Source organism: Acromyrmex echinatior, chromosome 12, assembly GCF_024713525.1.
Source record: "Acromyrmex echinatior isolate Ae372 chromosome 12, ASM2471352v2, whole genome shotgun sequence".
In the NCBI taxonomy this organism is placed as follows: Eukaryota; Metazoa; Arthropoda; class Insecta; order Hymenoptera; family Formicidae; genus Acromyrmex; species Acromyrmex echinatior.
This window is the reverse complement of record NC_141863.1, coordinates 979,953-993,777: the sequence shown is the minus strand read 5'-3', so window position 1 is coordinate 993,777 and position 13,825 is coordinate 979,953. Positions and strand designations below refer to the sequence as shown.

At 41.3% G+C, this 13,825-nt stretch overlaps 3 protein-coding genes and 1 pseudogene across 3 annotated transcripts; 3 read left to right on the top strand and 1 right to left on the bottom strand.

Moving 5' to 3' along the window:
* Positions 1 to 761: 761 nt before the first annotated feature.
* LOC147907710 (uncharacterized) lies at positions 762 to 1,945 on the bottom strand (annotated as a pseudogene).
* A 3,628-nt stretch (positions 1,946 to 5,573) lies between these two features.
* LOC147907709 (uncharacterized) lies at positions 5,574 to 6,340 on the top strand. The gene has a single exon (XM_087411772.1). It carries the CDS (start codon positions 5,577 to 5,579, stop codon positions 6,189 to 6,191), a length of 615 nt encoding a protein of 204 aa, XP_087267898.1. The 5' UTR covers positions 5,574 to 5,576; the 3' UTR covers positions 6,192 to 6,340.
* Positions 6,267 to 6,900, top strand: LOC147907708 (uncharacterized). Its single transcript, XM_087411774.1, has one exon. The coding sequence runs from the start codon at positions 6,267 to 6,269 to the stop codon at positions 6,819 to 6,821; it is 555 nt and encodes a 184-aa protein (XP_087267900.1). The 3' UTR covers positions 6,822 to 6,900.
* A 1,414-nt stretch (positions 6,901 to 8,314) lies between these two features.
* LOC147907707 (uncharacterized) lies at positions 8,315 to 9,527 on the top strand. The gene is made up of 2 exons (XM_087411773.1): positions 8,315 to 8,927; positions 8,992 to 9,527. Exons 1-2 carry the CDS (start codon positions 8,869 to 8,871, stop codon positions 9,515 to 9,517), a joined length of 585 nt encoding a protein of 194 aa, XP_087267899.1. The 5' UTR covers positions 8,315 to 8,868; the 3' UTR covers positions 9,518 to 9,527.
* Positions 9,528 to 13,825: the final 4,298 nt, after the last annotated feature.

Here is a 13,825-nt window from a genome sequence, read left to right as displayed (position 1 = left end):
TTTTCCGCGATAGTCTTCGAGTAAATAGGTTACGGGATTGGTACGCTGCACTTTAACGATCGTAAACACCTCGGTGGTCCAATTTGGTGTATAACCCTTCTCAAAAATCGTCTTGTACTTGCTCACGCGTACCGAATCGCCCACTTTGAATTTTGCTGGACCAGCGATTTTTATCACGCTGTACACCGTGTCCAAGAGTCTTTCGGCGATCGCGGGAGTTACGTTGGCGGGTCGCATGCCGATAGTGCGATGCTTGCGCGCATTATAATCTGATACGAGACGCGGCAGCTCGTCGATCCACTTGTAATTGCCGTTGAGTGTAAACATCTTCCACATGTCACTTTTAAGCGTACGATTGAACCGCTCGACTACCGACGCTTTCAATGTCGAATACGTGGAATAGTGATCAACGTTGTGTTTTTTCAAGATTTTCTGCACATCAACGTTGTAAAACTCCTTCCCCATATCCGTTTGTAAATTTTTAGGACATCTTCCACTTGCTCGAATTATCTCAACAATAGCATCAGCCGTCTCGCTTCCACCCTTGCTCTTGAGCGGTACGGCCCACGCATACTTGCTCAACACATCGATGACGGTGAATATGTAGTGGTGGCCTCTGTTGAAACTCGAGTACGGATGCATCTCGACAATATCAGCCTGCCATAAATCGTCATATCCTCGAACTATGACGCGTCTTCGTGGAAAATTTCTTCTCGCCGGAGCGTGCAATTCCTCGACGAATCGATGTCTCTCCGAGCTAATTTTTCTCTTTTCGCTGGATTTCTTTTTCATGATTCGACGTGTAATACAAAGACCAAAAGTATTTTTTCTCGCTGACGCCATTCGACTGACTCGTTTCGTCGATACACAATTTAATTTATAATAAGACCGGCTTCGCGAAGTTCTTCGATAATCGACAGCATCTCGTTGTCGTGAGCGTTGTTGTCCGCTCGGTGCGAAGCATCGAGCAATCGTAGACGATCCACCAGCTCGTTGGGATCGTCCCAGTGCACGTAATCGATCGCATTGTCATTTAATGTCATTGCGTGAGGTAATCCCTTTCCAGATTTTTTCTTCTGTTTCTTGGGTGTGATCGACATCAACGGCGCGATTACGTATTTGTACTTGTATCCCCTGTTGCTCAATAATCGGCCCTGCGAATGATGCTTGTGTTTGTGCGCATTCGTCGCCAGCAGCATGCTCTTGTATTTGTTCATATCGTCTTCCGTGTAAAGGAGATCGTCGGGAATTCTCTTGAAAATTAACTCGTAAAGACCGGGTGAACCGGCGTATCGTACGCCGTCGATAATTATGTTGTCAGCATCATCCACGTCGAAACGTTTATTGCCAAACATCAATCCATCCTTGTGTAGGTAAACGCCGTATACATAATCTATACCACTCTTCTGTTTATCTCGCGCTCCCCTCAGGACAGCCTCGACGTACTTTGACCCAAGCCGGCTTGCAACGCCTCTCGACCTTCCGACGTTTGCAACTGATTTTGAACCTTTGTTGCTAGCGAGTCGTCCGTCGTTTCGAAAACGTTATCCAACGATTCTATCGTTGGTACGATCATCGTACGCGGAGTGGAGGTTATCGGCTGTACACGATCGTGCGATCGATCATCGGATTTATCCGAAATCGCGGAACGCTCGAACGTCTCACTCTCTTTCTCTCCCTCTTCCTCCTCCTTCTCTTCTTCTTCCTTCCTCTCGCGTTTGGAGGCAGACGCTGCGTCATCGTCGCGCGACTGTCTCTTTATCGCGTGCACACCGGGGCTGTTAACGATTTGTCGCAGCGGTTTGATAATAGGCTTAAAATGTCTGTCCAGTGCCATGTCTTCCTCGATTCTACCGGTTTTCAGAGCGCGATGTTTCTTGCGGATCGACTCGCTCATCTTCTCGATCTCTCTCACGATTTTTTCACGCTCGCGCACATCAGCCATATTCGTCTCTGGCGAAGTATCAACAACGACTAGTCACGTTACAGTATTGCGAACTCGTTAAATCCCTTTCTGTATCTCCCGTCTTTAAGTGCACTATCCTTGTCTATTACTAAAAATCCATATTTTTTTTGCCAACAGTCACTGCACAACGTGCAAAATTCGTCATAAGACATGTCGGTGTTCACGTGATCATTGTAAACGTGTTTCAAGTTGGTACAATCCTGTTTGAACAGGATCAGCAGGTTCGCGTTGTTACGTATCAGATGTTTAGGTATCCTCGCGTACGTCTGACAAAGATAGAAGCAGTCAACGTTCGCGTGGCGACCCATCGAAAAATATTCTCTCACCGCATCCTGCTTGTCGCATGCCACGTCATCAAAGATAAAAATAGAATTTGGGCGCGCCTCGTTCGGTGGAACGATGTCGCTATTGTTGGAAAAGGTAAAGTAGCCGATTTCATCGATAGATGTAAATAAATTTTCGAGATATCGATACTTTGGCTGTTGCAGTGATTTCGAGTAGACGTACACGTTCTCGAAACGTACGCCATTTGGACTCTCGAGCAAACTTATAAGAACGTTGGTTTTACCACAATTCGACGGGCCGCAAATGATCGCGCGTATAGTACTCGGCAACATTTCGCCGTGCTTGCGCTTCTCCGCACTGCCTCCCATTTGCGATTTCACGTCACAGTTTGTGACACGTATCGTCAGCGGTTGCAGCACGAATTTCATGCTCACACTAAAGATTACGCGCTCTCAAACGATTATTTAAAGGTGCGCGAATCCGCGAATCGCGCAGTAGCAAAATGTATCTCGCGCTGTGTCATCCTTCCGATATTCGAGATTTGAGCGCCGAGCAGTTACAATATATACCGAAGGTCGTACTCTTACGCGTGTACGGTGAATACATCGAACACGTCTGGGACAAGCTTCCGGAACACGTGAAGGCAGATTCGGAGGTTCGAACTTATCGTCGCTGCGACGAACACTACAATCAGCCGTGGCAGCGGACGCATATCGACGGCCCTACACCGAAGATAAAGGATTGTAGCGAATGTCGGCGTCGCGCGGCAGTCTGCTAAATCGAGCGATAAACGCGCTTCCTTTCGAGTTACATATTCCGGGTTATCAGTTTTGCGGTCCGGGCACTCAACTTACGAAACGATTAACCAGAGGTGACGCGGGCATAAATCCGCTGGACGCGGCGTGCCGAGAACACGACATTACGTATTCTCGAAGCAACGATCTCACCGATAGACACACGGCGGACAAGGTACTCGCCGATAAAGCGCTAGGACGCGTCATCGCGAGAGATTCGGCTCTGAGCGAGAGAGCCGCCGTCTGGGCAGCGATGAAAGCCAAGACCAAGATCGGCATGGGCATGAAACCGAAGAAGAAAACGACGAAAAAAAAGGCGACGAAAAAGCGGATACTTCCGACGGCGAAACGAGGCGGTGCGTTACCGTTTCTACCAATGTTGGGTGCACTCGGGTCCTTGATCGGCGGAGCAGCCAGCGTGGCGAAAGCGGTAAACGATAGCAAAACCGCGCGACGTCAGCTCGAAGAGCTGCAACGTCACGATCGCGCAATGGAACAGGGTCGCGGACTGTATCTCGCTCCGTACAAATATGGACGCGGACTGTATCTCAGTCCATACAAATGGACAGGGTGTAGCTGCAAAGAAAAAAAAAAAAAAGACGATAAAAGTGCCGTCTGGCGCAACTACCAATGTACAATTGAACGAGCTCGCGAGACGTATGCGTGTACCATACTTTAGAGGCGTTTTCATGCGTAACGCGTTACCGACGAGCGGTGTGCGCCGAAACGAAAGCGGTATCGTGAATCTGGACGATGCGACGGGGCCTGGTACTCACTGGGTAGCGTACGCGAAGAGGAACAATCGCGTCATGTATTTTGACAGTTTCGGTAATCTTCGACCACCTAAGGAACTGGTGCGATATTTCGAGAACGACGCTATGGCGATAGAGTACAATCGCACGTCTTATCAGACGTACGATCAGAGTTTCTGCGGACAGATGTGTCTGCGGTTTCTGCAAACGGTAGACGCGCGTGAATTTAAAAAGCTCGACGAGGTGCTGTGAAATCTTAGTATTAGTCGAACGCTTTTTCCATCATGTCGTTGACGCTTAGGCTGAGCGGAAAGAGCACCGTCCTCGCGGCGAATTATTTCCCCGCCATAGATTTGAGTGACGGAGATTACGAGCTCGGTTTGGCGATTTTTGAGACTTATCACACGATACCGAACGTGAACGAATCGAACAACAAATTTTATTTCACCAAAGACGACGTGGAAATTACAATTCTCGAGGGTTCGTACGAAGTGCGAGATATAAATGAATTTCTGAAACGCGCGATTTTACGAAAACGTCCGCACCGCGACGCACTTGAAACCGTTGATGTAGTGGGTGATGACAATAACAATAACACTGATGATGATGATAATGATGAGGATGAAGAATACCCGATTACGCTCCGCGCAAACTACAACACGATGAAATGTGAGATTAGATGTGCGTACAGAATAAACTTTGACAAGTCCAACAGCATTGGATCGCTGCTGAGATTCTCGTCGAAGCGTATACTGCAGCCGCGAAGGTGGCACGAATCGGACGTGTCGATCAACATAATGAATGTAAACGTTATCCGCGTAGAGTGCAACGTGATCGCGGGTGCATACTGCAACGGCAAAAGCGTGCACACGATACATGAATTTTCGCCGAGTGTGGCGCCAGGATATAAGATATCGGAGAGGCCGACGCAAATCATTTACCTGCCGATCATCGCACGGAGCATTACAGATCTAACCATACGCATCGTCGATCAAAACGGACGATTGCTCGATTTTCGAGGAGAAGAGATCACCGTTAGATTGCACGTACGACGGCGACAGTAATAACGTGAGCGTGAAATGCTCGTGCTGAACGGAACGGAGCGTACGCAGAGAGATAACGTATCCTTTACAAGGTCGGTGACGCCACAGCTCGATAACGCTCGCTCATCCAGCTGCATCAGGAAGAAGAAACTCAACGCGACGAACGTTACATTTTTAAAGTCTTTGGGATTCGCGGTGCGTAACATTTGAGATGACTGATATCTTAAACATTAAAGACGAGCCGATCTTCGATGATCGCATCGTCAAGATTGAGACTCACACGTACAACCCGTTCGCCAACACCACATTTGGGTACAGCGACGAAATAAGAATACCCATACAGCAACAGGATCTGTATACACTGCCGTACGAAAGCTTTCTATATGTCGAGGGAAAACTGACGAAGAACAAAGTGGTCCAGGGTGCTCATGTGACATTGGGAAATAATTGCGTCGCGTTCATATTCGATGAGATTCGATATGAACTCAATGGTGTGGAGATTGACCGTAATAGAAATGTGGGTATAACTAGCACGCTCAAAAACTATGTAACAGTGTCATCCGACAGAAGCGTGATTCTACGGAATGCCGGCTGGGATTTTGCGAAGATTACAAACGCGTGGTAATCAACGCTCGTTCACGAGTTGATTTTAATACGAGCCCGCAACGACAACAATTGTCTGACGGGAGATCCGGCGGTAGAGCCAACGCTCGAATTATTCAAAGTACAGTGGCGAATGCCGCACGTGTTATTGAGCGAGATAAATAAGCTGTCGATGCTGCGCGCTTTGGAGAGCGGACGATATCTGAGCATGGCTTTTCGTTCGTGGGATCTGTACGAATTTCCGCTCTTGCAGAGCACAACTAAGCATTCGTGGGCCATCAAGACGGCTACTCAGCTTGAGAAGCCGCGCTACGTTATTTTCGCTATGCAAACAGGTCGAAAAAACGTCATGTCCGAGGATGTAAGTCGATTCGACGACTGCAAATTAACCAATGCGAAACTTTACCTGAATTCGGAATGTTATCCGTACGATGACTTGAATCTGGATTTTGACAAAAACAGATGTGCGATTCTGTACGACTTGTACGCGCGTTTCTGCAAGGGCTACTACGGATACAAGTATCTCGAGCCGAGTCTCACCTTTACAACTTTTTTACGTAATGGTCCATTCGTGATCATCGATTGCTCTCGACAGAACGAATCAGTCAAGAGTGGCACCGTGGACGTGCGATTAGACTTTGAATGTAAAGAGGATGTACCCGCAAATACAACAGCCTATTGTCTCATCATACACGATCGCGTGGTTCAGTATAATCCATTGAACAATGTTGTGCGCAAAATCACCTAAGATGCACCTCTGATATGATATAAGATCTACGATACGTCGCAATCGACCACAATCGACCGCAGTCTTCTCGACAACATGCTCGTGCCAACGTTCGTAGATCTGCAAGGATTCATCGTTAACAAGAAATTCATCGTGAAGGAAGTAGCGGTGTTGAAACAGGGGACCGTTCTCACGCATTACATTTTTACGAGCCCCATACCATGGAAATTTTTGACAAGATCCGATAGGTCTTGTGCCTCCTGGTTGATTGCTTATCACCATGGATTGCAATGGAAGGACGGGACGATCCCGTACAACGAGGCGAAACGTCTAATTACGATGGCTGTATTTGAAGACGATGCTGTCGTGTATGTCAAGGGACGCGAGAAACGAACGTGGCTGCAGAACTTGCTTCTGGACGATGAGCGAGAACGTATGTACATCGAGGTCTTGGACGCAGTTTACGAAGACATGGAATCTTTATCTAATCTAGATGTTACTAATATTATACGATGTGGACAACATGTTAAGAATTGCGCGTTACAAAATGTATTGAAAATATATAACTGGTGGTTGCAAAAGAATTTTTTAAATAAAAATACGTTAACGTATTTATTATGTATTTCTTTTCCCTTCCTTTGTAATGTATAAACGTATGTATAAACGTATGTACGTAGTACGTATGTATGTACATATGTATGTATGTATAAACACATGTATTAGGTGTTGGAATTAATTCGTAGCGTTTTTTTAATGAAAGAATGTTATTTATTTCACATGAGCATTAAAAAATACATTAATGAAAGTACTTCCCATCACTTTCTACTACTTTTGACCATCTTTCGGGCAGTGAATGAATACCGCGTCGGAAGAACTGTTCATCTTTAGATGAAATCCAGGAATCGAACCATTTTGTACAATCTTCGTAAGATGTGAACTTCTGCTCGCACAAGCTATGAGCTAATGATCGAAACAAGTGGTAGTCGCTAGGTGCAATATCAGGAGAATACGGCGGGTGCGGTAGCACTTCCCATTTAAGTGTTTCCAGGTATGTTTTTACCGGTTTTGCAACGTGTGGGCGAGCATTGTCGTGCAGCAAGATGACTTTATCGTGTCTTTCGAAGTATTCCGACCGTTTTTGCTTCAATGCACGGCTCAAGCGCATCAGTTGCCGTCGGTAGAGATCTCCAGTAACGGTTTCATGCGGTTTTAGCAGTTCGTAGTATATGACACCCTTCTGATCCCACCAAATACAGAGCAGGAGCTTTGAGCCATGGATATTGGGCTTTGCCACTGATGTTGATGGTTCGCCGGGCTTAACCCATGACTTTCTGCGCTTTGGATTGTCATAATGGATCCACTTTTCGTCACCGGTAACAATCCGATGCAAAAAACCTTTTCTTTTCTGCCGTTGAAGCAGCAGTTCGCACGTGAGAAAACGTCTCTCAATATCCCTTGGTTTCAATTCATATGGGACCCAATGTCCTTCCTTCTGGATCATGCCCAAACTTTTAAGACGTTTTCCTATTGTTGAGAAGTCAACTTCCAATGACGTAGATAATTCTTTAAGTGTTTGACATGAGTTTTCATTGAGCAGTGCCTGCAAATCGTTATCTTCAAATTTTTTCGGCTGACCAGGTCGCTCCTTGTCATCCAAGTCGAAATCACCAGCTTTAAAACGTGCAAACCACTTCCTACACGTTTGCTCAGCCAGAGCATGTTCACTATACACATCCACTAAAATACGATGAGCTTCAGCTGCACTTTTGTTCATATTAAAGTAATGAAGCAAAACTCCCCGCAAAACACTTTATCTGGCACAAATTTTGACATATTCAATGAATTATACAGTATTGTTATTTATGATTTCAAGAAAGGTTATGTACGGCAAATGACGTCCTATGATAGATGTTTACAATGTATACAGAACTATAGGTAACAACGAAATAGTGTACTGCTTGTGCCATCTCTTGTAAAACGCTACGAATTAATTCCAACACCTAATATGTATAAACGTATGTATAAACGTATGTATAAATTCGTGACAAAGAAAAATACGTAAAAAAGATGAAACTTGATAAAACGTATGTATAAACGTATGTATAAATTCATGACAAAGAAAAATACATAAAAAGATAAAACTTGATAAAACGTGTCCGATCAGACAGTACATCTGACAGTACATATATGCAATGTATATAGACAGTATATTAGACTTTTTTTTCATTTAATCGTAAGCTTCAGTTACGAGCGTTAAGACATGGACCGAATAAAGGAATATATACGTCGAAAATCAATCGAGCGAAAGGGGTACTGTCCATTGTCGCCAAGTCCGCCAAGTCCACCGCCTTCGAAGGAAAAAGCGAGATATTGGGAATATCCTGGAGAAAAGGTGTCAAAGTCACCAACGTGCTCATCACCAACGTCATCGATGCCATCGAAATATAAATCATAAAGTATAAGCATTGATAAACTCGCGAACAAAAAATAAAAAATAAAAAGAACGTAGAAAGACTCGATAAAACGTGTTGCAACAGGTTCGCAATTCTTAGAAAAAGAGGGGAGAGTTAGTTCGCAATTCTTAGAAAAAGAGGGGAGAGTTATCCCCTCTTCGATTCTAGAAGTTTTATATATATCGCAATTTACGCGGTGCAATTAGTCTTGCGATACTCGCTTGTACGAACGATTGAAAAAAAAAATGTACTACGCTGAAGACAGCAACTCATCGTACGAAACGAAGAAGAACTGCAGTAACATGTAAGTTTTAACATTCTATATGCAAAAGAAACGTTTTTTTTTAACATTATGTATATATACACAGCATGGAGCATCGTAAGATGCGTTTATTGGGTAGACGTTACGATCTGACGACTACGGGCTATAAATTTTTGGAAATTGGAATCAACGTTGGTCCACCGAGTTACGTGGAGATCGCCCTGGGAGATCATCGCGGACATGAACTGCTGCTGTCTCTCGAAACGTGGAAAGGTTTCTACGAGCAGCGATGGAATATTTACAAGATGCTGCGAAATGAATATAAAGACAATTTTATAAGTGTTGGACCGTTAACCGTCAGCGTTTGCATGCTGAACGATGCTACGCTCGTACGTCTCAATTCTTCGACCGTACGCATGATGATGACCGAAACGACGCTACGACGTATGTTTGAGTTTGACGAATGTATCGATGTAACGTTCGAACGATTAACCCGACTCGTCGATACAGTTGATGTCAAGTATACGCGATTCTCCAACATCGCGTCCAAAAACGCTATACGCGATAGTGATATTTTTAACAAACATCAGCTCGTCGATTGCGAGCTATTGGCTTTAGTTTTTAATACGTAAAAAAAAGAAATGATGTAATAATATGTGAATAAAAAATTTTTTTGTTCATATCATTATATATATGTACTTTCTTTACTTCCCATCCATCTATCTATCCATTCATCCTATATCTCGACGCGCTATAGCGATAACTTTTCGTGACGGCACTTATGATCTAAAATGTTTTATATACAACTGCCTCCCACCCCTATAGATCCTAGGCAGGCTCGCTTCTCAATGGCGAAGATCGATTCTCAACGTCAGTCTTTGTTCTGCTTTCTCCGCGCGCAAGACGTGTTAAGACGTGAGTGATATTTTTTTCCCCCCAATGTGCAACAATATTCTACTATTTTAGCGTTAATGATAGATTTTAATGTGTGCAAAGTGGACACATGCTGCATGAGAATATAATGTACAAAGGTAGTCTGCAATTGGCGCATGACCAGCCGTCTAGCCTACCGAAAGACCCGGTCTCATGCACCCTGACGTGACGACACGAATTTTTCTATGCGATCCATTTCATACTCGCTCATATCACTAGTACATCCACTATCGTCGGACAGTATTTCTTCGTCGGACGACTCTTGGTTCATTATATTCTCAAACGTGTTGCAACAGGTTCGCAATTCTTAGAAAAAAAGAGGGGGGAGTTATCCCCTCTTCGATTCTAAAAGTTATATATCGCAATTTACGCGGGTGCAATTAGTCTTGCGATACTCGGTTGTACGAACGGTTGAAAAATGTACTACGCTGAAGACAGCAATGCATTGTACGAAACGAAGAAGAACTGCAGTAACATGTAAGTTTTAACATTCTATATGCAAAAGAAACGTTTTTTTAAACATTATGTATATATATACACAGCATGGAGCATCGCAAGATGCGTTTATCCTCTGAGGGTGGCGCGGGGCGCGGGGGGGTACTCGGCGGCGCGGGGAGTACTGGTAGGCGCGGGGAAGGGGCGCGGAAAGTCTCGGCGCTATCAGTGTTTACTGATATGATGATATGTATCGCTATGTTGTGGTGTCACGTATTATTGGGACCACAGCGATACATATCATCATATCAGTAAACACTGATAACGCCGGGACTTTCCGCGCCCCTTCCCCGCGCCTACCAGTACTCCCCGCGCCACCGAGTACCCCCCGCGCCACCGAGTACCCCCCGCGCCCCACGCTCCCCTCAGAGGACCTGAGTTAGAACCCGCCTAGTATTCCTACTAATATATTTAAAGTTATCATATAATAGCGCAGTAAACGCTAGTCAAAAAAGATGGTAAAATAATTTTCCAATCTTATGGTATGAGTTAATAGAGTAAATTGAGGTCCAAAAAATTGAAATTAAACATTATTAAATCGCTCATGGACTATTTTCGATTACGTCTAGGATTCCTTATTACAGATGCAAAGTGCGACTTTGTGTAAATACGGAATTTCCAGATTGTATTTAAAATTAAGAAAGAAAATATGTTTTCAATAATAACTTTAAATATATTGATTTTCGTTTAAAACATCTAGCGTCGTGGCTGTATGCTTCTTTTTGTTTATATTTTGTATCTTTAAGCTACCTTCAAACAGTTCAAATTTTTAAATAATATCTTTTAAATGATATTTCTGATGTTATTTTATTCCTTCTCCTAGAAAGTATTTATCTTTTACTATTCTTGTGCATATAATACATTTGCATAAAGAATAATAGACAGAAATGATTAAGTAATTTTTTTTTGCAACAATGCAATAATGTATCTAGAATATAATATATATAATTAAATTTTTGAAAGTAATTATGTTTAATCTTAAATCGACAGTAAGTTTTGATTAAATAATCTATAACGGAGTCTTCCAAATGATTCAAGTGATCGAGTCCCCACCAAAGTTTCAATGGTAAGCAGATCCCTCTCAATGTTATCCTCTCCAACGCTACCTTTCCTTCCGTCACACATGCGTTCAGAACCGTCGCAAACAAGTATGCAAATTATGTGCTGAAAAGCACATTAACAAAGAGGGGCGTCAAATCAAAATTTATAAAAATTAATTTTTTATTTCTGAATTTTATTTCTTTTAAAACGAATACTATATTTAGAAAAAATAAATTCGAATACTATATTTAGAAAAAATAAAACGAATACTATATTTAGATAGAAAAATATTAAAAAAAAGTATGTCAAAAAATATACGTAACGCAAGAAACACTTAACGAAAATATTGCAAAATTTATTATGCATTCAATGATTCCATTACAAGTGGTTGAAAATTCATATTTTATAAATTTGATTATAATTCTTCTTGAGCCTAACACGGGATTGAAAACAATTTCTCGGCGTCAACTCTCTGATAGAGTCAATGACTTATTTAAAAAATATGTTTCTAATATAAAACAAGAATTAAAAAATGTATCTTATGTTTGTACTACCACTGACAAATGATCCAGTAAAAAGCAAAATTTTTTTGGCATGTCCGCTCATTGGATTACTGCTAAATGTGAAAGAAAATCAGCTTGTAAAAGGATAAAAGGTACACATTTATTTGATAAAATTGCGGTGATTATGGATGAAATTCATTTAGAATACAATCTCACACGAAATAAAGTAGTAGGAACAGTTACTGACAATGGAAGTAATTTCGTCAAAGCATTTAAGATGTGTAGCATCAAAATAAATATTTTGAACTTGGAGATAGAAACAGAAAATATGACGAGTAATTCTGATCAAAATAGTTCTTCTGCATCGGAAAGTGATAAAAGTCCTCTAACATGGACAGTGCAGCTTTCTTAATCATATTAGATGTAGCAGTCATACTTTAAATCTTTGTGCCTCAATTGAAGACATTGATTAAAAATCCAGCACTATTAAATATATCTACAATCAAATACTAGAAAAATGTAATAAGTTGTTCAAAGATTTAGATCAGCTGAAATCATAGAAAAAATTCTATATTGACAAGACCTGGAGAAACTCGCTGAAATTCTCTTTACAATGCATTACAACAAATTATGGAAATTAGAGACAAATGTGGACAATTGTTCAAGGAATTGGATTTTAAAAATCTATTAAATGAATATGAATATATATGAATATACATATAGTTTGAATATATACAGGAACACTTGAAGTGCACGAAACCAGTTGCAGAAGCATTAGATATTCTGCAAGGAGAGAAAAATACATTCTACGGAATTTTGCTGCCATGTTTGCTTGCACTAAAACGAAAATTGGAACATCTACAGAAAAACAAGTGGATATATTATCAGACTTTAGTAGATTCATTACTAACTAGTGTAACATTCAAGACATCTTCAATTTTTCAAGTCAATATTTAGAAACAGCAATCATTTCAGCATTTTGCCCAGATTTAAGAATAGGTAGTTTAGCTTATATACAAGGTGTCCCATGTAACTGTGATCACGATTTTTCCGGCATTTCCGATGATCTGACAAAAATTAATTTGGATAAAAGTTAATCAGTTTTTAATTGGCTATATATTGCAATATTAAAAATTTGCAAAATACTCTTTTTTAGGAAAAAAGTTAAGGTCACCCTAATTTTTTTAAATGACACTACATATTTTTTTCTTTATAATATTGTAATGTGTCAAGACGAGTTAAATAACCTGCTATACTATGACCTTGAGATGATCTTACAGTTGTGAGATTGAACGGAAACGTTTTTCGTAAAAAATTATTTTATTTGTATTAAATTTTTTATATGGACTATTCTACAGAAAAAGATTTCTATATCTGTTACTTTTTCACAGATATGGATTCTTGTTTTTTAAATGAAACTACATATAAAACAACAAATTATAAACAAAAATAGTAGTGTAAGAAATTCACTAGATATACAGGGTTGGCCATATTCGACGGAAAGATGTTTTTTTTTTCAATCATGGGAAACGTCGTTACTCGATCTAACATCTCTTTCCCATGATTGAAAAAAAAAACATCTTTCCGTCGAATATGGCCAACCCTGTACATACAACAAAGATACCAACAGCGTCAGGGCTGTGTGGCTCAGTGGCAGAGCGAAAGTCTACCAACTCGGAGAGAACAGGCCTGGAATCGAAACTAGGAGCGCCTTGATATTTTTCGCTGTTGTTTACAGTAGCATAATAAAAAAGTAAAATAAAAAATTATAACAAATTTAATGAAAGAAATTATGTAATTACAATAAGTATTCGAATTGTAGTCAATAAGTATTTTCTTGTAGGCACAATTCTGCTCTATGTAATTTTTGTTAATTGCTCCTATAATCAATAAGATAGAAAACAAAATCATTTATGTTAAATAACATTACTTTAAAATCCGAAGCACCACTACGGTCTGAGTATTGAG

Coding starts and splice junctions, on each gene's coding strand:
- LOC147907708 (XM_087411774.1), top strand. CDS start 6,267: ATGCTCGTGCCAACGTTCGTAGATCTGCAAGGATTCATCGTTAACAAG.
- LOC147907707 (XM_087411773.1), top strand. CDS start 8,869: ATGTACTACGCTGAAGACAGCAACTCATCGTACGAAACGAAGAAGAAC. Junction 8,928..8,991: donor AAGAAGAACTGCAGTAACAT/GTAAGTTTTAAC, acceptor ATATATACACAG/CATGGAGCATCGTAAGATGC.
- LOC147907709 (XM_087411772.1), top strand. CDS start 5,577: ATGCCGCACGTGTTATTGAGCGAGATAAATAAGCTGTCGATGCTGCGC.